Source organism: Dipteris shenzhenensis, chromosome 4 (assembly GCF_047967505.1).
Source record: "Dipteris shenzhenensis isolate YYH24624 ecotype China chromosome 4, Dip_SZ_1.0, whole genome shotgun sequence".
NCBI classification, from domain to species: domain Eukaryota; kingdom Viridiplantae; phylum Streptophyta; class Polypodiopsida; order Gleicheniales; family Dipteridaceae; genus Dipteris; species Dipteris shenzhenensis.
Window position 1 is genome coordinate 25,032,477 of NC_141599.1, and position 23,630 is coordinate 25,056,106.

The 23,630-nt window shown below is 45.5% G+C and overlaps 1 protein-coding gene across 1 annotated transcript in view; it reads left to right on the forward strand.

Annotated features, from left to right (window-relative positions):
- The first annotated feature begins 4,069 nt into the window (after nucleotides 1-4,069).
- The window catches only part of LOC147902631 (uncharacterized), a 65,047-nt gene continuing 45,486 nt past the window's right edge, over nucleotides 4,070-23,630 (forward strand). Inside the window, exons 1-7 of the mRNA XM_087373793.1 lie at nucleotides 4,070-4,379; nucleotides 4,518-4,667; nucleotides 16,350-16,442; nucleotides 16,554-16,655; nucleotides 16,762-16,905; nucleotides 17,045-17,139; nucleotides 17,305-17,440. Coding sequence (XP_087229919.1) covers nucleotides 4,263-4,379; nucleotides 4,518-4,667; nucleotides 16,350-16,442; nucleotides 16,554-16,655; nucleotides 16,762-16,905; nucleotides 17,045-17,139; nucleotides 17,305-17,440 — 837 coding nt within the window. The 5' untranslated portion in view covers nucleotides 4,070-4,262. The remainder of the gene's footprint in view (nucleotides 4,380-4,517; nucleotides 4,668-16,349; nucleotides 16,443-16,553; nucleotides 16,656-16,761; nucleotides 16,906-17,044; nucleotides 17,140-17,304; nucleotides 17,441-23,630) is intronic.

Consider the following 23,630-nt stretch of genomic DNA (forward strand, 5'->3'; position numbering starts at 1 on the left):
CGCAAGGCTCTCTGGCATTTGCCCGCTGGAGAAGATATGCTGGAAGGCTGCAAGCAAGGGCCGGTGGATTTGCTCCCAAAAGGTGGTGAAGAAAGCTCTAGAGAGGCCATCCTCACCTGGGCATTTTTGCCCATCAATAGCGCTCACCGCATCCTGCATCTCCACCATGGTGAAAGGGGCGAGAAGGGCGTTGTTCATGCTGGGCTGCACGAGCCGTAGTGTAGATCTCCACACCTCCTCCCTGCAAATGTGGCCACGAGGGTCTGGGGGCTCGTGCTAGAATAATGATCTATAGAAATTTGTCGCCAAGTCCCGGACCTCGTTTGGATCTGTCCTGACACTACCATCCTGCGCCCTAAGAGAACGGAGCTGTTCCCCTGCTGACCTCTGTCCATGAGTCCTGAAGAACTCTCTGCACATCCTGTCGCCTTTCCTAGCCCAGAAGGACTTGGAAGCATGAAATGAGAACTCTGAGTGACGGTGGGTGATCTCCTCTAGCATGGCTCGGGCCCGAACCTCCTACTATCTGAGCTCCTCAGAACCTGGAGAAAACTGCTGCATCCGCTGAATCGAAGCGAGATCACGTCTGAGACCCCTCTCCCACGCCCAACACTGCTGTCTGACCTGAATCGCCTCCTGCTGGCAGATGAGGTTAGACTCAGCAAGCGCCTGAGCTACCTGTGCTGCCATATCCCTAGTGGGGTCCCAATCCTGCTCCCACAGGTCCACTATCCTACTGTGAACCGCTGCTCTGGAGTAGATGGAGTCTGGGATCCGGCATGAACGTGGAGGTGAGGAATGAGAGGCTGAGTCCAGGACTAGGATGACTGGGGCATGGTCTGAGAGTGTCGTCCCTAGAACCACTCTTGACTCTCCTCCTCTGCCAAGCGCCCAATCGCTGACATAGAAACGGTCTAGCCGCTCCAGAAGTCTACCTCCCTCCCTCCTGTTACCCCAAGAGAAGTCCAGACTCCCTGACCATCTACGAAAGGAAGGCTCCCTTCAACTGTCCCGGCCTCCCACCGCGAAGAGGAAGGAGTCCCAATCTGCCTGCTCTGCCTGAGCTATACCGAGGAACTCTGGGCCCCGTCCCTCCTGATCCTCTAAGGTCTCAAGGTTGTTGAAGTCCCCTCCTACAATCCAAGAGTCCATCTCTGGCAACAAGTCTGTCAAGGATCTCCAAAAAGCGGCTCTACGTCTGAGATCGGTCGGGGCGTAGATATTGAGGATCCCGATACGGGATCCCTCAATATGCAAGCCCACCCAAAGCGCACGTCTTGGGATCAGAGTGCCAAAACCACACACATGCTGAACTAGAGAAGCATCGATGGAGGTACAGACACCCCCGCTCCGCCCCTGCTCGCCAATCGAAGGTTCCCAGTAGGTGTGGGAGCGTCCTGTGAGGACCTTCCCACAAATACTGGTCTAAGAAGCCGAAAGCTTGTGTTCCTATAGTAGGAGCACATCTACCCTTCCCACCAAGGCTGGCTGGCTGGAGCTTCTGTCTGAGCACCATCTTCGTGGGGCCACGGGTTCCTGATGAGTGGAACCCGTTAACGTTCCAAGAGATAATGTGTATACTCATGAGGAGGGAAGGTGTGGGCCACAAACAGCTGTCTGCTTGCGGTCGATGTCAAAGTGGTTGGCGGATGTCGTGTGTGGAGACGAAGGTGCTTCTGTGAAGGTTTCGAAGGAGAGGCCGAATCATCGGACCCATCCTTTAAAACCTTCAGCAGAGGGGAGAGGCCCTTCGTCCCGTGGTGGTAGACTCTCTCTAACCAGCTCGACGCCTCTACCAAGGAAATGTTGTAGAAGCCCGCTACCTCTGAGGTCCTCCATGGGCGAAGCCCTTCCGCGTAGGCCCACTCCAGCGGTGGTATAATAATGACCAGGAGTTGGAAACGTTTGGTGCTATGGCGCCAACGTAGACGAACATTACCCTCCTACCACTGCTGCTGAAGAAGCTCCGCTGCTCTGCTACCAATCCAGTCCTGCACCTGCTCTTGGGACTGATCTCGTATCGTCTCCCAAACATTTTCATTCGTCCATTGCTCATTCCCTTCACTGGAGATAGTGAAGGAATAGCTAGGACCATCATGTGGGGCAAGGACGGCGGACACCTTACCCTCCGCCCCCTTGCAGAGGAAGAAGATGCTAATGTTTAGGCATGCAAGGAAGGAGCCAATACCCGCTGCATCCAAATAATCCCAAGGACCTGCTCGATAAAACTCTAATGGAAGAGCTCTAGGAGCAGCCCTTGGGCATGGGGACGAAGATGAGGAGTCTGAACCAGAGAGAGGGGTGCTGCCGCCTGCGGGGAAGTGCCTCTCCCTTCCGACGCGCTTGGAGGGATAGGCGCGGGCGAGGTCTGTGCTGGCTTCGGGGCTGCAGGTGGCACAGGTGGAGGGGGGGATTCCCTCTGGATCATGCTCGAGGAAGAGAGTGGAGTGGAAACCATCAGTGCGGAGGGGGATCCTGGAGGGGGTGGGGGTCGAGAATCGAGGAGGAGGGGGGAGGGGGAGGAGGGCGGGGTGAAGGATGAGGGAGAGGCTCGCTGACCTTCTCCTTTCCCTTCTCCTTCCCCTTACCGAGCTGCTGATGAGTAGGGACCACCGGAGGGGGCTCTTGCTGTAGATGGGCAGGTTTTTTGGGGCCTGCTTTGTTTCCCTTCCGTTTTCTTTTGACCTCCGTCCAGCCTTCCCCTCCAGGAGGGGATGTCGCTGACTAGTAAGGAGGATCCTGAGTTGCCTGAACGGGGGTCTTCTAAGGTTCTGTACCCGTGAAGCGAGGACATGAGCGCGCCTGGTGCCCGAAGCCATGGCATCTCAGACACTGGTTTGGGCGACCAGTGACCAGAATATGCTGGGTCACCACACCTGTGTCTGTCTCTATCTCGAACTTCGAGGGGATGCTCTGTGGATCGAGGACTGCTGCCACTTTGACACGTGGCACCCCTTGGGCTGCCGCCGCATCAACGTAGGTGTATTGCATAGGCCAGCCAAAGTGCGCCCCCCGGTCCTTGATGATCGGGCGAAACTCGGTTGCGAGACCCGGGAAGATAAGGGTAACTGGATGGTGAGGAATGCGAAAGCGGGCATCGAAGTCCGCTACACTGAAACCCCTGTACCATGGGACCATGAGGATGATCTTCCCACCCACAGAAGTAGGGGATCGCCTGACCATGTCGCTCGCAGCCTGTGTTGAGGAGAGCTTAAGCAAGAAGATGCCACGTCCCATGAGTGCAACCTCCTCGATGTGACTGTCCTCGAGGTAGAGGGTGGACTGCAACCAGTCCTCCCTGATGTCTGCTCGTGAAGGGGAGTAGCCAATGACTCTCCCATAAACGGATGTCTGGGAGAAGTCCGTGGCGGCCTGCTTCACCAAGGAGACCTGGTGCTCTGTCAATGTTACGCGATAGGCTGATGGAGGGGGGGGTCCGTCCAGGCCACCGGTTTCGGGCACGTGGCCGCCATATCGCATTGACTAACTGTGAACACTCCAAGGCGGGGGAAGGGGAAGGAAACGGAAGGGGCGGGGATGGGGAATTAAGGTGGGGGAGGGAAGAAGGAGGGATGGAGAGGTATGGGGAAACCGGGGGGGAGAGGGTGGTGACGAAAGGGATGGTGGAGGAAGGAGGAGGAGAAAGAGAGGGGGGGGGGCAGCGCAGCGCAGGGGGGTGAGAGGAAGTGGAAGGAAGGGTGTGGCAACGCCGCACAAGGGGGGTGGGGAGGAGAGGTGAGGAGGGGAGGGAAAAAGGGGGGGCAGCGTGGCGCCTTAGCGGGGAGGGGCAGGAGGGGGCGGGGGGGTTGGTAGCGCCACGCGAGGGCCAATTTTATTTTCTATGGGTGAAAATGAAAATTCTTCCATTCACCTAACACTAAACTAAACCTTGGTTTTTTGTGAACATTGTTAACGACGGAGTCACATAGAATATATGGAGAGCGACAAGAGCAAGCAATGAGCACAATCCAGGTCCCAAGGTGCCCCATTGACACGTGTGACGTGACGACGAAATGCTTTGATGAATGACAACACCACGCGTGACAAAAAGAATATATTATCCGTTACTGGCTTGTATCTTATGCTGTGCTACTGTCATCAATGGCTTGTATCTTACGCTAACTGGCGTTGCTTGTGCATTCCTTGTGAGCTGATTCATCTCCCACTTCGCTCCAATCGCCTCATCTCATCATTCCCCTCCCTTGCATCGCCTCACCTTCCCATCATCATTCTCCTCGGAAATCTCTTGCTACCTCTTCATTATGCCAACCCCTAATTCCATCCATCAGCCTCTCCATTACAAGCTGGATCGTTGGGGCTATCCAGTGCACACTGTGTCGGACTCTTGCATTGCTCATGTCAACTCTTACTATGAACAGGTACATCAGTAAACAAGAATTCGAGAAAGACCATCGATTGATATCAAGATTTTCACGGTAGTGGTTCGGTTTCATTCACACTGCTGTGTTTGGTGAAGTCGTGCCTTTTTAATTCGAGGATATTCATGAGCTTTGCAGGTGTTAGCTTACGGAGATCAAAAGGTCATTCTTGAAGCAGTTGAAGCCGATAGAGGCTGTGCCCTGGCTTTGGTGCTCGCAGCAGTGTATGCTTTTTCACATGGTTCTGAGCGGGCATTCTCGCATTTGACGGCTGCTAAGTCACGTCTGGTAAACTTGTTCTTCATGCCGGCTGTGTAAATTCTTTCATACCCATCTTATTTTGGGAAGGGCTGCTAAAAATAATCCCAAGCTGGGAACGGATAACGTGAAAAGCCTTTTTTGTCAGCATGCCATTTGAGCTTGTGTTGCTCTCCAGTCTGGCGAAAGGATCAATGTTGGCCAGTTCAACTTTGTGCAACAAAAAAACCAGCTCAAATGCCAGGAGTGAGCACACAGGAAATTTTATTATTCGATGTGAGAATCTACATGTCCTTCGGACAAATAGTTAAAACTATGATAAAATTAAATGGTGGATACCATCGAATGAAAATGCAGTGATAAAAACAAATGCATGAGCTGACCATCTATTTTTCTATTTTGTTTTTTTGAGAGGGTGGTTTGAGTCCTATTGTGTCGACGGGCAGGCTTCATGTGTTCCAAGCTTTAGGGCAGCCTAAATAGGCAAATTTGTGTAAACGGAAGAATTATGAACTGTATATACAGTGCACGTAAACTGGTATATACAGTGCACGTACGTAAGTAAGCGCTGTGAAGAAAGATATGTGTGTTGGCTAGCATGTAGTGCAAGTTTTTGTTTGCAAAGAAAGCTTTGGTGCACTATGCTCTATATCCTCTGTGTAAGCACATTATGTGGACAGTGGACCAGCCAAGCCAGCTGCTTGGGCACCTTAAGTAGCAATGCACGGCTTGTTCCAGAGTAGAGACTTTGGAGTCCTACAAGGAGCTAGTTGCTAAATACTTGAGATAGATGAGCCATCCTAGAGGCTTTGGTGGGCGGAACTTAAGCCTGCCGAGGATAATCCCTTTGTGAGATGGGCATGGTCAGCTTCTTGGAGAAGATACCTTGGCAGGGGTTGGATCTTGCCTTGTAACAGGCAAGCAAGCTAATTAATCACTTACCAATGTGCCAACTGCTGAACTGAAATAGAGTGTGAGCTGAACGAAGAGAGAGAGAAATACATGTGCAAGTCAGTGTAGGTTTAGCCTCTGGGCTTTTTACAACGATGAAGGTCGGGCCTTCTTGTAGGGTGGAATGGAGAGGGGCAGATGTGCTCCTCCCTTGTACTCGCAGACTGATACAAAGGGGGCTGAAGGCTGCTATAATAGCTGCTGCATAGGCTGAGGCTGGAGCCATCCAGACTGAGGATTTTGGGGACCTTTATAGGCTGCAACCCTTGCTCGCCCCTGTTTTGGGCTGGTTGACTGCCTTTATGGCATTGTTACAGACCTGGACTGGGTCTGTGAGCTGGCCGACTTGGTCAGGGTCCTATATAAGGGCCTACTAAAGTGCAATTGATCATACACCGTTTCTTTAAATTGCACTGGATATGTAGAGAGTGATTTGCACATATAAAATTGGATTATGGCAAGCAAGCTTACACACAAGAAATCAAAGTATGAGCATATTGTAGAAGAATGGTCACTAACCCAACTGTGAGTCCCCATATGGCGGGGCTAGTAAACGAGGGTAGGTTGGCTTACCTGGAACTGCAGAATAGGCTTTGTTATTGGAAGGAAATATCTTGAGGCATCCGTAATGCCAAAGGAGAGGGTTGCATCATTCATATTCGGCCTTATGCTTGTTGTAGACCTATAAACCGTGTACTCGCATTTAAAGTCATTATTTTGACACAACCCAAGCATTCTATTTATGCTAACCGTCGACAATGGTATCAAACCCCATGCTGTGTTCGAATTATCAAACTTTGGAATTATCTTGGATTGAGCTCTAGGTTAACTAAGGGATGTTCTCACCTTCACCAAGATCTCATTTTGCCTCTTCTTTCATACGTGCCTCCTTGAGTTTGCCTCTTTGGTTATAATGATTTGAAGCTCCACATTTAATTTGACAATTTGACAAGGATATTAACCTTTAACAATGGTTACAAAGTTCTAGTTGTTAGACATTGAGTGTACTTGAATCAACCATGGGTATACCCTCATCTATCATTCTAAGCTTTATCAAGATATTTGTGTCTCATTTCTTCCTTGCGTGCCAATCTCTTCAGTACGGGGATCACCCTCATATATCTGCATCGTAGAGACTGTGGTTGATGATGGAACAGCAATGGAAGCATGAAGAGTACCAACAATGGAGAGAGACTTAATTATTCATGAGTAGAAGTGCCCTTATGTAGGCAACTGATACAATGCATGTGCCCAAGAGAGAGCATCTCGAGATCCACTAATTTCTGCACTGATCTCTCAATCAGGTTCACGATTCTCTCAATCACACCTACTAGAACCTTCTACCACCTAACCTAGTTACACTAACCACCATGTGGTGACACACAAACAAACACTGACCTTGTACCCCTTGGCACAACCCCATTCCCCACAAATTGATGACCTCACCCCAGTAGTAGTACATGGGAAGCTTTATGGCTTGTTCACATCTAGTAACAACACTCATGACTCCGACCTGTGACTCATTCTAGTTATGGCTCTTAGTTTACAACCAGGAGAATGGACAATGACTATGCATGGGAAGTTCCCATAGGTCTGACAAGGTAAAACTCATACATCAGACTAACAATATTGACATCCCAGGGCAGAGAACCCTTATTGATCACACACAAAACAACTTCGAAGATAAATGGGTCATCACTGTCATCAAGATTGACTTGGGTGGTGAAAGCAATGAGAGCATTAATCTCCTCTGGTTCTTCTTCTTTCTTTGATTCTTCGATAAGATTTGCTGAGAGTCTGTTCTTTGCATAGCTCCTTTTCAAAGTGACCAAGCTTTCCACAGAAATTGCGCTTAATCTTACTCTTGCTTTTAGATTCTTTGAAGTGGCTTTTGACTAGATATGCGTCACGTTCTTTGTAGCCATTCCTTTGTTTCATCTTTCTTTCTTCTTCCAAGAGGGATGTCTCTATATCTACCAATTGGACTCTGGTAGATTAGTGAGAGTAGTCACAATGGTACCATATTCATCAGGTAGACTCTTAAGCAATATAGCAATCACAATGTCATCATCAAGTCAAATTTGATGCTCGCTAGTTGAGTCAATATACTTTTCATGGAGATTAGATGTGAGGATATTGCTTCTACTTTGTCCAGCTTCATATCAAAGAACTTAATGAGCATGTTATACTTGGAACATTTTCCGTGTGCTCCAAAGACAATCTCAAGGTGCCTCCATGGAGCTTGTGCAGTTTCACAACTATCAATGTGATGAATAAAGGAATCACTCAACCCTAGTGCAATTATAGCCAATGTCTTTTCATCTCGAGGTAACCATAATGCTTCTTCTTTCCTAGTAGTAGGTTTCTTCTTTTTCCCATTAACAATATTCCAAATTCCTTTTTTCATACGAACAAACTTGAGTTTCGTCTACCATGTGTGAAACCCCTCACCCTCAAACTTGTCTATCTTTGTTTTGGTAGCCATAGGGAAGATCTTACTTATAATGGCGTGTCTAATCCCTTTACAACTCTTTAGAAAGAACCATCACCATAAAAGAAAAATTTGAAAAACCAAGGTTCTTTCCACACTGATAGTAGTAGGGAACTTGAGATCTAGTTGGAAGCTTTGTGACATTCCTATTGACAAACTTTGGCTTCTTCTTGAGAGGTTTCTTTACTCTGATGTACTTAAGATTAGATGGATGACTCACAAGAAGTAGCCATTGGACAAGCTTTTACATCTCCTTGTAGGCAATAATTCAAAATCTGAAACAAGATTTCTGGGGCTGCTCTTTCCCTCATGAGAGCTGTAAATTCCATTTTCTCCAAAAATCTTATTGCATCTTCATAAGGCATTCCCCAAAATTCAGGAAAATCCTGTGCCATCCTTCACAGTTTTGCAACCACTGCAGTCTATCTATACTAGCTTCACTCACTTGTAAACTGAAGTGCAAAACTCCTCCGTGGAGGCATCAAAATCGTGGATGCACAAGTGACAAAAGTGATAGAACCAATTCTGCCTTCATAGCCACCCACATCCACTAAATATGCTACTGGAAAACAAAACATAGAACAAAGTAACACTCATACAAAGTCTTCATCCCGACACACATCAACACTCAAAACATCTTTAGGCCACATGTCTTCAGGAAGTCATTCTACTTCAGCCCACTCCTCATCATTCACATGTACTATCACTGACCAATAATCTCTGTGAACCAGGAAAGCATAACCTCAACACAAAAACCCTTAAACAAAACGCCAAGTACTTCTGACCCTTTCAGTTTGGTAGATTGTGGAGTTTATGGTGTGAAGCCCTTACTCTAGAAGTGCAATCAGCCTGATTAGTGTAGAAACTATTCTAGAGATCATGCCAGTGGCAAAGAGAATGAGGAGTGCAACATGAGAGAATAGACCCTCTGCCAAGAAAGGGAAGCATGTGGAGTTTGATCTTGGCCCTCAACCTAAAAAGAAGAGTCTGAAGCCCATGAAGCATTACAAAACTTCGGATTTGCATATTGGTCAGGGTCAGAAGGAATACACAGTGATGAATGATTTGAAGAGGAAGACAACCAATATAACTTGGTTTATGCCCGAAGCTCAAGAGAGAATGGAAGAAATTGGCCAATCCTTAGAAAAGGTAACGAGCAACCCCCGCCTTCCCATGTAGAGAGAGAAAAGTTGTTGTCTATGCTGAATTTCAGCTTGGAGGGGGTGGAAAAGGAGGAGTATATGAAGGTCATTCATCAGTATCCAAAGCTGTTTATTACCTCACCTGAGATCAGAAATTTCAGATGTGAGCAGATGCACATTGAGTTAAAAGAGGGCAGCAAACCCGTTTTTCAAAAGTTGAGAAGGATACACAGAGAGCTTTTCCCTGTACTGAAGGAGGAGTTAAATAAGTTGCTCAAAGTACGGCTGATCTACCCAGTGGAGCACTCAGATTGGGACAGTCTAGTGGTAATTATTCCCAAGCACACAGGAGGATGGAGAGTATGCATTGATTACAAGCCTCTCAATGCGGTAACAAAAAGCAATCATTATCCTTTGTCTTTTATTGATGATATATTGGACAGAGTAGCAGGGTATGAAAAGTATAGTGTGTGTGATACTCTCTTTTAACTCAATTGTTTTACCCTTTGCAACAAGCTATGAAGGAAGAGCCTTTGCAATGGAATGAGGACTGTGAAGCAGTATTCAACAGGGTGAAGGAAGTGTTGGGAGAAATCTCATGTGTGAAGCCTCCAGATTTCTCTCAAACCTTTTATGTAAACCTTTCTTTTGGTCTAGATGCCGAGGGAGCTATCTTATTGCAAAAAGGAGAGGAGTCTTGATATATGAAACCTGTGTATTATGCCAGCAGAGTTAAGACAGAAGCAAAGAGGAAATATACAGAGGCAGAGCTGATTCTATCAAGTTTGGTGTATGCCTGTAGAAAGTTCAGGGCATATCTTATCTCAAATCTAGTCATGAAGGAGCTTGTGGAGGACACTATGCATTTAAGATTACCTTGCAGAAGATACTTCTGGGGGGATATGTGTGGCCTTCAATATAGAAAGATGTGCAGCACTGGTGTAGATCATCCCATGAATGCCAGAGGATGGGAAGAAGAATTCTTAAGATGGGGCCGAGAAATATAATGCTGGTTTATGATATTTTCGAGGGATAGCGTATAGATGCAATCAGTCCTCTACCCATAACTGCCAGAGGGAAGTGTTACATGCTTACTGCAGTGAAATACTTGTCAAAATGGGAAGAGGTGAAGGCAATAAAGAGAGTGGACAGCAAAGGGGTTGCTGATTTTGTATATGAGCACATATGTTGCAGATTTGGAATTCCCCAGGAGTAGCTGTCAGATTATGGTCCTGGATTTAGAGGAGAGGTGATGGCAGTAAGCTGAATATTAATCATAAGTATATCACTCCATATCACCCTTAGTGTAATGGCTTGAATGAGAACTTCAATGAGACTTCAAATTGATGATGACTAAGATGACGGGAAGTCATATAAAAAACTGGGATTTGGAGATGAATCTGTATTACCAAAAAACGCATTTCGGGGCACCGAAATGCCCCGAAACGTTTCACCGAAATTCACAAAACGGCTTGACTTGGAAGAAATGCCTGCTGTAAAAATGCCATACGCGCGAATTCCGACGGGCTTTTTCTGCTTGCATTGTTTGGGCCGCTGATTTGCTGCTCTTGCTCCATGTCCTGCTTGCCTATCACTCCCTACACTCTCTACTCTACCCTTCCTTGCTAAACCCTCTACTTACCCTTCCTATTCGCTCTACCAAAGCCTCTTCAGCCTCTCCTACTCTCTTCAGCCTCTCCATCGCTCTACCCTCTCGAACCTCTGTATTTCTCTCTATCCTCTCCAACCCTTACTCTAGCCTCTAGCCTTGTCAACCCCTTGCACTTGGCTTCCTCTCCAACACTTCTAAGCCCTTCTTCATCCTGATTCCCATTATCCATACCATGGCCTCGAGTCGTGGTGCCGGTGTGCTTCCAAGGCGGGATGTATGGCAGGATACCATTTTTATAAAGAGATATGGGTCAGCTAGCAGAAGGAGGTCAGTATGCAAGTTTTGTGGTGAGACAGTGACAGGATCCGCCCCTCGAGCTCGAGCGCATTTTTTATGGAAGGAAGGCCATGGTAAAGGTCCTTCCTTACCAAGCCATTCCAGAGGGAATCTTCTTGGCATATGGAGGTACCCCATCCAAATTTGCAGAGATTTGACCCCTCCTTCATCTTGTGGTCACAGAACAGGTTCTTCATGCTAATGTGTTGCAAGAGCAGAATAAGTTGGGCATACATGCAATTGTCACATCCACTGCCACATTATCCCAATCAGATACAGGGGATGTGGATATGTCACAGTTACAGCAAGAGGGGTACGGGAAGGCTGCATCGTCTTCACAGGTGCATGTGAGTGCTTTTACTGAGCCTTGACATGGCACGACTCCATCGGCATCCATGTCAGTTGGACTGTCCGCTATGCCCTCAGCTCCTCCCCGGCCTCCTGTCAAGCGGACACATGGTCCAGCAGCTATCACTCCGAGAGTTACTCCTATACAGGCTACTTGGGCACCACGCTTGAAGCAAGAGGCTGAAATTGCAGAGGAGCAATTTTTCTACTCTTGCAATATTCCCTTCAATGTTGCAAGGATTCCTACCTACAAAAAGTTTTACCATGCACTTGTAGTAGTTGGTAGAGCAGGAGCATCATCCCTTTCACCTACTAGTTCTGAGACTCTCCGCACCACAAAATTGAAGAAGCAGGTGGGATTGATTAAGAAAGACATGTAGGGACTCAAGGAAGCTTGGAGTCGGTATGGATGCACCATAGTCTCCGACGGATGGAGTGACACGAAGAGGAGACACATGATTAATATCTTGGTCTGTTCTTGTGCTGGAAGTATCTTCCTGAGGGTGGTTGATGCATCACATGCCGGCCTTCACATCACCGGAGAGTGGATATGGAGCCATATTGAGGCAGCCATCAAGGAGGTTGGTGAAGAGAATGTGGTGCAAGTCATCAATGACAATGGCTCCGACTGCAGAAGAATGGGAAGTTTCCTTGAGGAGAAGTATCCCACGATAGTGTGGAATCCTTGTGCTTCACACTCTCTTGACCTGATGATGGAGGATATTGGAAAGTTGCCTTGGGTGTCTGATGTGGTCGATAAAGCCATGCAATTAGTGACTTATATCACTCGTAAGCCAAATACGCTGGCCCTATTTGGAAGGGAGTGCAAGTGGGAGCTTGTGAGACCATCGAAGACTTGATTTGGCTACATGTTCTTGGTTCTTAGCAGGCTATCTTGGAATGTTTTTCTTGACCAAGTACTCATGAAGGGCTTGTCGTTTCATTCTCATAGGCTGGTTAAGACCAAAGAAAGCCTCCATCGCATGATGACCAGTTCAGATTGGTTGGACTAGAATGACTCAAGATTCCCTGCTGGACAAAATGTTGAGGGGATTGTCGTCGACAATCACTTTTGGCAGGGAGCGCTTTCCATCCAGATGGCCATAGAGCCCTTGTACTTTGTGCTCTTTGATCATGAGGATTGTATTATGGGCGTGCTCTATGAGTTCATGCTGAAGCTTCGAAAAGCAACGGAGGATTGCCCACAATCTATCCTGGAGCAGAGGAGGTATGGATAAAAGTCTTGACTCTTGTGACTTGCAAGTTCCAAGTTCTTCGTAGAATAAAAGTCTTGTAACTTGCAGTCTTGCTCTAACTTGAAAGTCGATTCCTTTTGATAAATTCTAGAAAAGATGACATACTAGGAATTTGGAGGAAAAGATGGGATTGGTTTCATAGGCCAATCCACACTGTGGCACATATGCTCCATCCCCTATGGAAAGACCTTGCTAAATGGAATGATCGGGTGCTTGTGAGCAGATGGACCTAGTACTTGGAGAAAGTTTGCGACTCATTGGTCCAGAATAGGTGAGGTCACAAAGTAAATTAATGCAGCCCGCTGCCCGCTTGGTGCTAATTGCTTTATATTTAATGTCTATTAATGCCTAATTGTTTATATTATCTTTTTTGTATTGCAATTTGCAAATTGCAACATAATTGAAGAGGACATAGTCGAGTTTTGCAATGATGGGTCATTTCTTCCGTGCAATTGCCAAGGAAAGAGACGATAGGCTGTTGGCTCTTACTTGGTGGGAGAAATTTGGGATTTTGAATCCCTCATTGCAGACCCTAGCTCTTCGCATCCTCTCCCAAGATTGCACATCAGGTCTGGCTGAGAGGATACGGAGAATATGTGCAGACATACACACCAGGAAGAGAAACAAGTTCGTTCTTAAGTTTTAGCTACCAAGTTGCGGCCTGTTGGTATTGTGATAATTCTTTCTATCTTAAATGGTGCATTGCCCTACTAGCTAGATTTAGATTTAGATGCTCGTTGGGGAGAGACTAAAAGGAAAATGTTTAGACTTCACAAGCAGTTGTAGCTTGAATGAAGAGATTTTGGACTACCTTTTGATTAGCCTTCTCCTTTAGTGCTAGCCTTCATCATGGCTGAGTCTGCCCTTCACCTCCGGAGTGCCGACAAAAACTCAGTACGAAGACTTTGTATAAATGGATGCTCAAGTATGTGTGGGTGTGTGGATTTGTATGTGTGAGAGCATATTTTTATACTATGGTCTACACCCACTGTTGGGCGCTGATGACGTCAGTGGGGATGTCATAGTAGCTAGTCCCTACTATGCATGATGGAGTTTATGGTTTTCAACCTTGTGAGTGACTATCATGAGATTGAAACTGCACTATGTTGTGTTTTTAGAGGATGAGTTTGGGAATGTTTCCTGGATTCATCTAGGTATAATATAATTTAACTTATAAGGTATATATAATATATTTTAACTTATAAGTTATAAGTTATTATGTATACTATATAGCTTATAACATTTTTAAAAATAAGTCTTCAGTCATGAGAATTGACTTCTTTGTATTTATAAATTGTGTCAGGTTGAGCGTGGAGCAGCTCAACAGGTTGGTATATGTAAATGCCAACCTACGCTTGATCGAGAAGTACAGGTCTCTAGACAGTACTGGTAGCATTGAGTAGAAGCCGAAGCAAGTTGATCCCGATAAAATAAAGTTGAAGCCTGTTGATATGTCAATTATCCAATAAAGTCGAGAGAACGATGATGTCTACGACTTCCTACGACAGGATATGCTCCGATTCTGATGTCAAACACGTTTAGACACTCGAGCTCGGGCACCACGACTACTTGCTGCTGCTACTTAGGATATAGTTATACCTGCCATGGGCTTGGTATCGTCACAGCAGGCCTCTCCTCAGATGCGTGGTTATCAGCGTCGAGCACGAGCCGGAGCCTCACGAGGGGATCACATGTATCTGTTACTACTACTGCATCTTCATCTCGAGGACGTCGAGGGAGAGATGAGCCAGAGCAAGAGGAGGAGGCATAAGGAGACACTACAGACTCAGAGGACTCAGATAGTCGTGAGCCACGGGTTGGTTTGAGGGTGGTACATCCTCTTTCTCTTCAGAGGATGCAGATTCATCTAGTGATCACAGTGATGAGGCAGAGGATCTTGGAGAGGGGCTAGGGCCCTAGCCTCTAGGGTCCTAGGCTCTAGCTCTAGAGACTAGTCACTAGATAGTAGAGTACTGTAGAGTGTTTCATGGATCATGGATTATATATGCAGTTACTACTTGTGACCTGGCACTGAGTCACTAACGAGTGCAATATTATGACATGTATGATGTATTTCATTTTGTTCTCTTTTCATTCGATGATTGATTCTTGAGGATTGAGCCATTGCATCTCATTCATGGGCTTTGAATATTAAAATTTAAAGATGATTGAACAGTGAAGATTCTTGAATGATGAATCTTGATTTTGATTCTTGAATTATAAAGTTTAAAGTTTAAATTATATAAATTATGCATAGGCTGTTTAAACTTTAAAGTTTAAGCCCTCTTGGCCTATGTACTATGGGCCATGGCCCATGGCCCTATAGGCTGTAGGCAGGCTGCAGCACTGAGCAGACTGTAGCCTGTAGGCTGTCACGGTTCACCTGTCACTTGTAGGCTGTAACAGTATCTGAGAGCTCTTTTGAGAGAGTGAGAAGAATCTGGAAGCATTTTGACCATGTTTCTAGGCGTTTCGCCTGTTAGAACCTAGAAACGTTTCTGGAAACACTGAGATGAATCGTTGAGTTTTGTGGGCATACAGTGTGAGTCTGCATGGGTCAGCAGCATACTTGAAATTTGAGGCCAGATGAGGCTAGCAATTTTGGTGATGCATGGGACAATGTGCATTGGAGGCTAGCAATGCAAAGGGAGATTGACTCCATTAAGAAAAACCACACTTGGGAGTTGGTGGAGTTGCCTGCCAAGGGAATTGGCACGAAGTGGATGTACATCTCAGCAGAAAATAAAAATGGGTCCATAGATAGGTACAAAGCTCGCCTCATGGAAAAGGGCTATGCACATCAGAAAGGCATAGATTATGATGAAACCTTTGTCCCCACTTATGACCACCATCAAGTGTGGTTGCGGTGGCCGCATTTCATGGATGGAAGATCCATCAACTGGACATCAAAACTGCATTTTTGAATGGGGACCTTTATCCTAAGGCATTAGCCTAATAAAGGGCTAGGGGCACTTTCTCCCTTTATTAAGGTTTTTTAGCCCTAACCTGAGTTTGTAGGTGAGTCACCACACATCTTTTGACCCCAGTTAGGGTCCATCTTGGGGTTTTGTCTCTACGAATACACTAGTTCTTTTAATTTCATTCCAGCTTGCTTCAACGCAATTCTCTTGCCTTCTCTTGCTTTCATTCCCAGCAAAAGGAGGTGGTTTCCTAACTGTCATCCCTTTTGTCTATCCCCAAAATGTCTTGGCTGTTTCTGTGACGCATCACATGGGAAGCAGCTTTCCTGTGTTTCAGAGCTGGGCACTCATAATTAAATGGGTTTTGCCCTGTTTTTCTAGTCAGCAGTCAAGAATTTCATGATTTTGATGAGAATATCACCTGCTTTGATTGTGTGCTTTTGAGTTCTGTAATGTGGGAATATATACAGGTGGCAACTCCCTATGTCAACTATTCAGACAAAAAGCAAAGTTGTGGTGATGTAGATTGCATTATTAATATGCAAAGCTTTGAATTTGTGTTATAAGGCTTCATTATGATACACCATAAACATCCCTTTGGGGTAGACATTTCGCATATGTATGAGTATTTCTGTAACGCAAAAGAGATGTACAGGTGGAGGCGACTCCATATGAGAAGATGGTGGTCACAGCTGTAGCAGTGCTAATAGAAGGCCGGCGAGATGCTGCTTTAAGCTTGCATTCTAAGGTGTAATAAGGAGCTTTTTAATCCTTTAATGATGATCTGTGGGTTTTTTAAATTCCTTTCTCCATGACGGTGTTAACATTTACTTATTTATTCTGTCCTGTTGTTTGGCAGATTCTAGAGCAGTTTCCAAGAGATTTGGTTTCCTTGAAGCGAGCTCAAGTGCTTTGTTTCTCCATGGGCAGGTCTGATGAGTCATTGAAACTCGCTTTGCAGGTAAGTTTCATTGAAAACATTACACTTATATTGTGCCGGTAATGCATTATGCTATCATGGCAAAATTTAAAATTGGACTTTGAGACCTTGTGCATTCAATGAACAGGTTTTACCTGCAAACAAGGAGACAGCATACATGTATGGAATGCTGGCATTTCCTCTCCTGGAGACACGGAGGTTTGACGATGCAGAGGATGCAGCAAGAAAAGGACTTGCAATATTGAAGAAAGACCAGTGGGCACAACATGCGGTACAGTTAGAATATCATGTTTGGTCTGCATTATGCCTCCTTTTGTGCAATCCGTAGTGTGTCAAGAAAGCAAGTCAATGAATCATTATCTCCTTTTCAAGGAGGAAGCGTTGATTTGTTTGTATGGATTTGTGTGCAGCTTTGTCATGTGCTTCAATACAAATGCCTGTTTCAGGAAGCAATACTGTTTATGGAGGAAAACAGTGAATCTTGGAATAGCTGCTGCTCTTTTATGTAACCCTGACACTGGAACATCTTGTATTTCTTTCTGTAATGAAATCACTGAAACCAAATGCTTTAAAGTATTCTCTGTCATTTACTTTTAAATGTTGAGTATGATGTATGCTTTGTTTACCAGCAAGGCCAAACAAGCTAAATATCCTTTTTCTTGGACTTCAGGTACAGTCACAATTGGTGGCATCTAGCTCTCTGTTACATGGAATGGGGGTGTGATCATGCATTAGACAAGGTTCTTGCCATTTACGATCGCCACATTTGGCCTGCTCGACGCCGGGATATGGGTGGTTCTGTGCAGGTTGGCATTCTTCTAGGGCATTTTTGTGTAGTCACATTTACTGAGCAATGCTTTGTTCTCAATGTCTGGCATTGCTTTCCTGGGGAAGGTGATTGAATAAATGCTGCTCCTTTAATTCTTTGTTTTGTGTCTTATGAGTGGATTTCCCAGCTGAAGAAGAAGAGGGAGGTTGTATCTCTCTTTATTTGCAAATTTGGCTAGTATAGAAGGCCTCTTAGGGTTCAGAAAAAGAGAGGAGCAATTGAACTCAATGGTGAAGCATAAAAGACACCACTGCAGTTGCATTGGGTTTCAAAACCCCCTGCAACCCGCCCTGCCCCTCCACCCCTCAACACACACCCATACTGACACCCACTACGCCTGCTTGCCCGCTCTGACCACCCGAAAAAGAGGCTTGCTCAATGATTGGCTGCTTCAGACAGTGGAAGGGAGGCAGGCAAGGCAGGTGCTCCTCTGCTGGCTGCCTTGTTGGAGTAGCATGGAGACAAGATGGAGATACCAAGGTGATAAAAAAGAGAGATTATTCATGAGAGATATGCCCAATATATAGGTACAAGTTACATCTAAGAGTGACATCATATGTGAGCTCAAGAGAGCATCTCTAGATCCACAGTTATCTCTCAATCACACACCAGACTCCTAGATTCACTCATTCACACCTACTAATTGACACATCATCATCAGTCACACCTAACTCAGCCACACCTACACACACACACACACGTGTTGACACACTCACTCATGTGATCACACTCACAACCATAATTCAATCAGTATAGAAAATCCTCTTCTTGCGAGTCCTGATTAGTGGGACAATGGAAAGTCTCTGCCATGTACCAATAAATAGCAAAGGCCATTGTACAAGATACATGTGGTCAGGCCATTGTACAAGATACATGTGGGCAGCATAAGGTCACCTGCATAGCCAAGAATGTGTAGCAACACCTGAACATGAGAAGCAGCCAGTTGATAAGCCATAACAGGCAACGTCTGCGATTACGCAGCAGGCATCAAGCACATAGCAGCTGACTGAAGCAGCAGCCAGTTGGCTGCTCTCAGTCCGTTAGTCCGCCAGTTTTCCCACCACAAATTCAACTCACAGAAGAGGGCTTCAAGGCCTATGAAATGGGCCATTTTCAGCCCTTTTTTAACCAATAGCCCACTACAGAACAGCAGCAAAGCAAGCAGTGAGGCAGGTGCAGCAAGAAGAGGCACCGTGGATAAGCTAGCCATGTCCCATGGAAGCATGTTGGGACAAATTGATATAATGGGTCAATACTAAGGTCTATGGTTGTGAGTGTGATCACATGAGTGAGTGTGTGAACACGTGTGTGTAGGTGTGCCTGACTTTAGGGGTGACTGATGATGATGTGTCAGTTAGTAGGTGTGAATGAGTGAATTCGTTAATTACCTTCTCTGTTCCCTGTCCCATCCTCGAACAAGAAAAGGAGGGCTCTTAACTTCTACCTCGTCAGTCATATCTGGTTGGTGCGCACTTGAAATAGCCTCAGAAACTAGTCCAACCTAAGGCTTGACCGATGTGACATGAATTGGTTGCATGATCCAAGTGGGGAAAAGCTAGCAGCTCCGACAGCAGATGATGGATTGTAAGACGATGAGCGATGGCAACTGATGGGCAAGAATTGGCCAACTGCCGCCACTCTCGTGCCCATCTCGTCTCTTGTTCGTCACCATTGCTCACGACACAGCCCATTTTCATCGCACCACTGCGCTCTGCAAACATTAGGTGAGGTTTAGATTAGCTTTAAACAAGGTTAGTTACGGACTAGTTTAGATTGGGTTAGATTAAGTTAGCTGAGGTTAGGTTAGTTGGGTTATGTAAGCAAGGGTTAGGTTAATCCATGGCTTGGGTTAGGTTAAACTAACTAGGGGTTACTCGAGTCTCCTTATTGTCTTAGCTCTCTTAGTTTAGTGACCTAATTGTCCTAGGTGACCTTTCCCAAAAAAAGTGTCTATTCACCTTTACTAGCCCTTATAAGGAAGGATGTTCTCATTTGAGCGAAGCTTTTTCATCAACCTGTCTCTCGAGCCTCTCCATCAAGATTTCTTGTGCTTTTGCATCAGCATCAGATGCTTATTACCGCAGCTTGAGTTACTATCTATTTTGTAAAGCTGCTTTCTTTCTTTGCACTGTCGTCGTACTTGCTTGCAAAGCAACGGTGTCTGTCAGATTGGGACTTTCAGCGTAGGCAATTGCCTTCTATAGTGGATGCTCCCCACTGTGGGCATAGATGTTTTTATGGACTATATCTCATACGTTTGTGGATATCTAGGCTCAATTCCTTGAGGTGTTCTCCTCCATGCTTCACGGTACATTTCTACAATTGGGGCAACAGATTGGTCAGCATGTTTCTTAGCAGATTGTCCAGTAGCTCAACCAAGTTGCCACTCATGCATTACTGGACAAAGGCAAGCAGTTTATACCCCAACATGGGATTCAATCGGATAGCTAGAATGCATTCTTTGCATAATGAGGGTTTTATGGCAAATGCTCGATGCACTGTTGGATCTCAGCCCGCCATATCGTTTCAGTCTGAGCAGTCTACTCCCTAGTATGGGGTTTATCTTGGTGTTGAGGATGCATTCTCTGCACCTTCGAGCACCCTTTTGCCGGACTTGAGGCCATCCTACAATTTGCAGCTCTTTGCACCTTTGGAGATGTAGCCATCTATCTTGGGCCAACCCATTGGTGTGCATTCTTTGAGTGCTCCTATGAGCACAATTAGTCCATTTATTACACTAGCCAGCATTCTTGGAGTTGTTTTGGGTTCACATGATGGTCCATGGTAGTGGGAGAGAGGTCAATCCTCCTCTCAACCTTTTAGTATGCAGTCCTTGCATTGAGATGCATTTGGCAAGAATACATAGCCTTGGGTTCACGCTCCCATTGCGCCATCGATGAGTTCTTATAGCCATACACAGCATGTGCATCAGACAACTGGCTCTACATTTTAGCCTAGTGTTGGCTATGGACAGCAGCATGGGATTGATGATATGCGAAAGATGTCAAGGATAAGCTCACAATTCACAACTTTAAAGGTGACACATGCTCTCCCGCTGAGCTAGAGGTATGGCTCATGAAGCTGGAAGATTACTTCCCCTTCTACCCCAAACGGGATGAGGAGTGCATTATATTTTCCCGGATGTATTTACAAGATTATGGTCACAGTTGGTTGTAGTACATGAGGGACTCTCCACATTGGTAAGTTGATGGCTACCACATTTGTATCCCTGCTAGTACTATAACATACATAGCAGATCTATCACAGACAGACATGGTATAGGAGTGTTTGTAGCAATTCTGGAGACTTTCCCTTTTTGTGCATGATATATTTTTGAAAAGTTGCTCCTCTTTATAATATATCTATAAATAATTTCATGACAGTGATTTGAAGTAGATACCCCAAGGGCAGTGCATATAGTACCACCTCTGTCCAAAGTCCAATTACTTAGATAAAATCTGTCAATCCATGTGTGGACGGGACTCAAGCATCTCCTATTCGACCAAGACACTAGGAGTGACTAAGACAGCATGAAAAGCATCATCAACCCAATGATGTTTGTCTTTGGGCAACCTCACCATGTTGAAGTCACTTCCAATTACCTAGGATTGGCCCACAAAGAAGCTCCTTCTAGAAACACTTCCTCTAGGGAGCATAGAGGTTGAGGAAGCATATCTTACATCCATCTAGCAACAAAAAAATCCATTGATCCCTAGATGAAATTACTATACCATGGCCAACCATAAAGAGAAGAATGGTGGCTGAAACAAAAATACAAGTCCCTCCCGTGGTCAAACCAACCTGCAAGTCAGGTTAAAGGCAAGATCTAGTCCGGTCAAACAGACCTGACTAGGTCCGCTGGTCGGCTGGTTGGGGCAAACCCAATTGGTCAACTTTCTAGGGCTGCTCTCTATGTATCTCATTGAAGCCCTTTCAAAGGCACGCAGGAGCATAAGTTTTTTTGAGCACTTCTCTTCATCTAAACCTTAGTTTGCACAGTCCTTGGCTCTATTTTGCCTGGCACCCTTTTGGATGTTTGTTGTTTCACCCTAAAGCACTTCAACCACTTTCGTGGTGACCTAAACTGAGTATGTTTTGGAAACTTCTTTGCTGCTCTATTTCTTATTTTATTTGCATTCCGTGGTTCAGTTTACTGTTGTGTATCGAGAGAGAGTTGCGTTCATTTTCCGCTGCGCATAGGGGTATACTCAGCTTCTAAAATTTTGATAAGCGTGTGTAAGCATTTGATAAATCTGTGGAGGCTGATTACACTGTTGGGCACTATGTATGAAATTCTAGCAAGAGCAATCGACCTTCATTTACAATCTCTACTTTGTGACTTGATTCATGGCACACAGATGGGCTTTGTATAATGGGCACAACATTTTCGAGAATTGTCTTTTCATTTTGGGAGGCCTCTGAGTGGGCTAGACAGAGTGGCTAGGACATTGCTATTCTCCCCTTGGATTTTGAGGAAGCTTCTGACAAAGTTGAATAGGGATTTTTGGAGGCTACGTTGTAGCATTTTGGTTTTTCTAATTCATGGATCAGAGGATGTGTCCTTTCTTTATAGATTATCTCATACTCAAGTTCTTATCAGAGGTGCTAGAGGAGCGAGTTTTTAGAGATTTAGATCAGTCCATCATGGATCCCCTCTTTCTTCTCTGTTGTATTTGTTGGTGGTAGGGGCCTTAGTTTGAGACTCCCCCTTAGACGGGATGAGGAGCTTCTAGACAGTGAGCTTGTAGATGGCATGACAGTTTATTTGGATGGATATCCTCTGATCCTCACAGCTTTCAAGACAGATTTGGATTTGTTTTGCCTTGCAATAGGGGCATGGATTAATTGGCATAAACCCAATGGATTTTTAATTGGTGATGAGGACTCTCTTGCCTCGGGGTTGGATTTTGGCTTCACTTGGACCCAAAAGACGGCTCAGTATCTGGGCTTAAGGCTGGCAAGTTAGCATAGGCATTTCTTCTTCACAACAGTTTACTCCCGTGTTGGAGAGTTTCAAGTGGAAACCCCTCTTTGGGGTTTAGCCAGGATGGATCAGCCTCTGGATTCAGTTGTTAAGCAAGTTTTGCTGGCCACTGCGTGGTTTGCTTGTTCATGTTGGCAGCATTCTATGGGCTACATTTCTCTATCATGAATTTCTTTGGAGTGGATTTCATGGGTTCTCAGATACGTGAGCCAGAGGGCTTGGAAGACTTTGGTTCTTTTAAAATAGGAGGGAGGGCTGAACATTATTGACTCTTATTAATCAGTGTAGAGCTTTGCTTTGCAAGCTTGTGGTCAGGGGAATGCTAGTCAGGAGCCTTGGAAATAAATTTTCTTCGATATATTGGGCCTTGCACTCCCTCTTTCAGCGGTTATTGGATGGATTGGGATTGATGGCTTTTTTCTTCTGCAAACATCAGGATGCCTCCTTCACCTCTTATGCCTGCTACAAAGGGTTTCCCCAATTTTGCTACTATCAGATCATCACGAAGGCTTTCCCCAATTTTGCAGGATGAAATTGATAGGCATCCAGTTCGGTAAAAATGACAGTATTTCAGATGAGATTGGCAGACCTCTTGGTGCCTAGGGATATCTGCAGTGGTTCAAGTGGAAGAGAGGTCCTACTTTTTCTTTTGGTTCCAGGAAGGTTTACAAGGATCTTCTGAAGGTCCCAGACTTCAACTAACTACTTATTTTAGAGGGAACGGTAGGAGGATTACTCAGACAGGTGCATAGCATAACCATATCAGATGGATGGGTGTTTTTTTAGGCACAAGCGTCCCTCTTTAGGTCATAGATCTCGTGGGACAGTGGAGATGACACTTTGGTCTTCAGTGTGCATTCTGGAGCTCTAGTAAGTTGGTTAGATTCTTGGATTGAGATGTGGTTTTTTGATGTACACTTGGAGTTAGTCACAGTTGTGGGCTTTGTTGATCAGTCTTATATCACTGCCAGAGGTTTGGACTGTCCAGAGCTCACCATTGGGAGAGCTTTCAAATCACCTTTGAGATTTAGAGGTGTTTTTGGAGGAGACTCTGGTGCTCTCTCAGGAATAGAAAAGCCATTCTCTTTTGCTGGCTTTCCATGGAGGGATTGTAGTGAAATAGTGGAGGAGTATTTTTGGAGCTGATGCCTCTTGTCCTTGGTGGTCTTCAGCTATTGAGTCT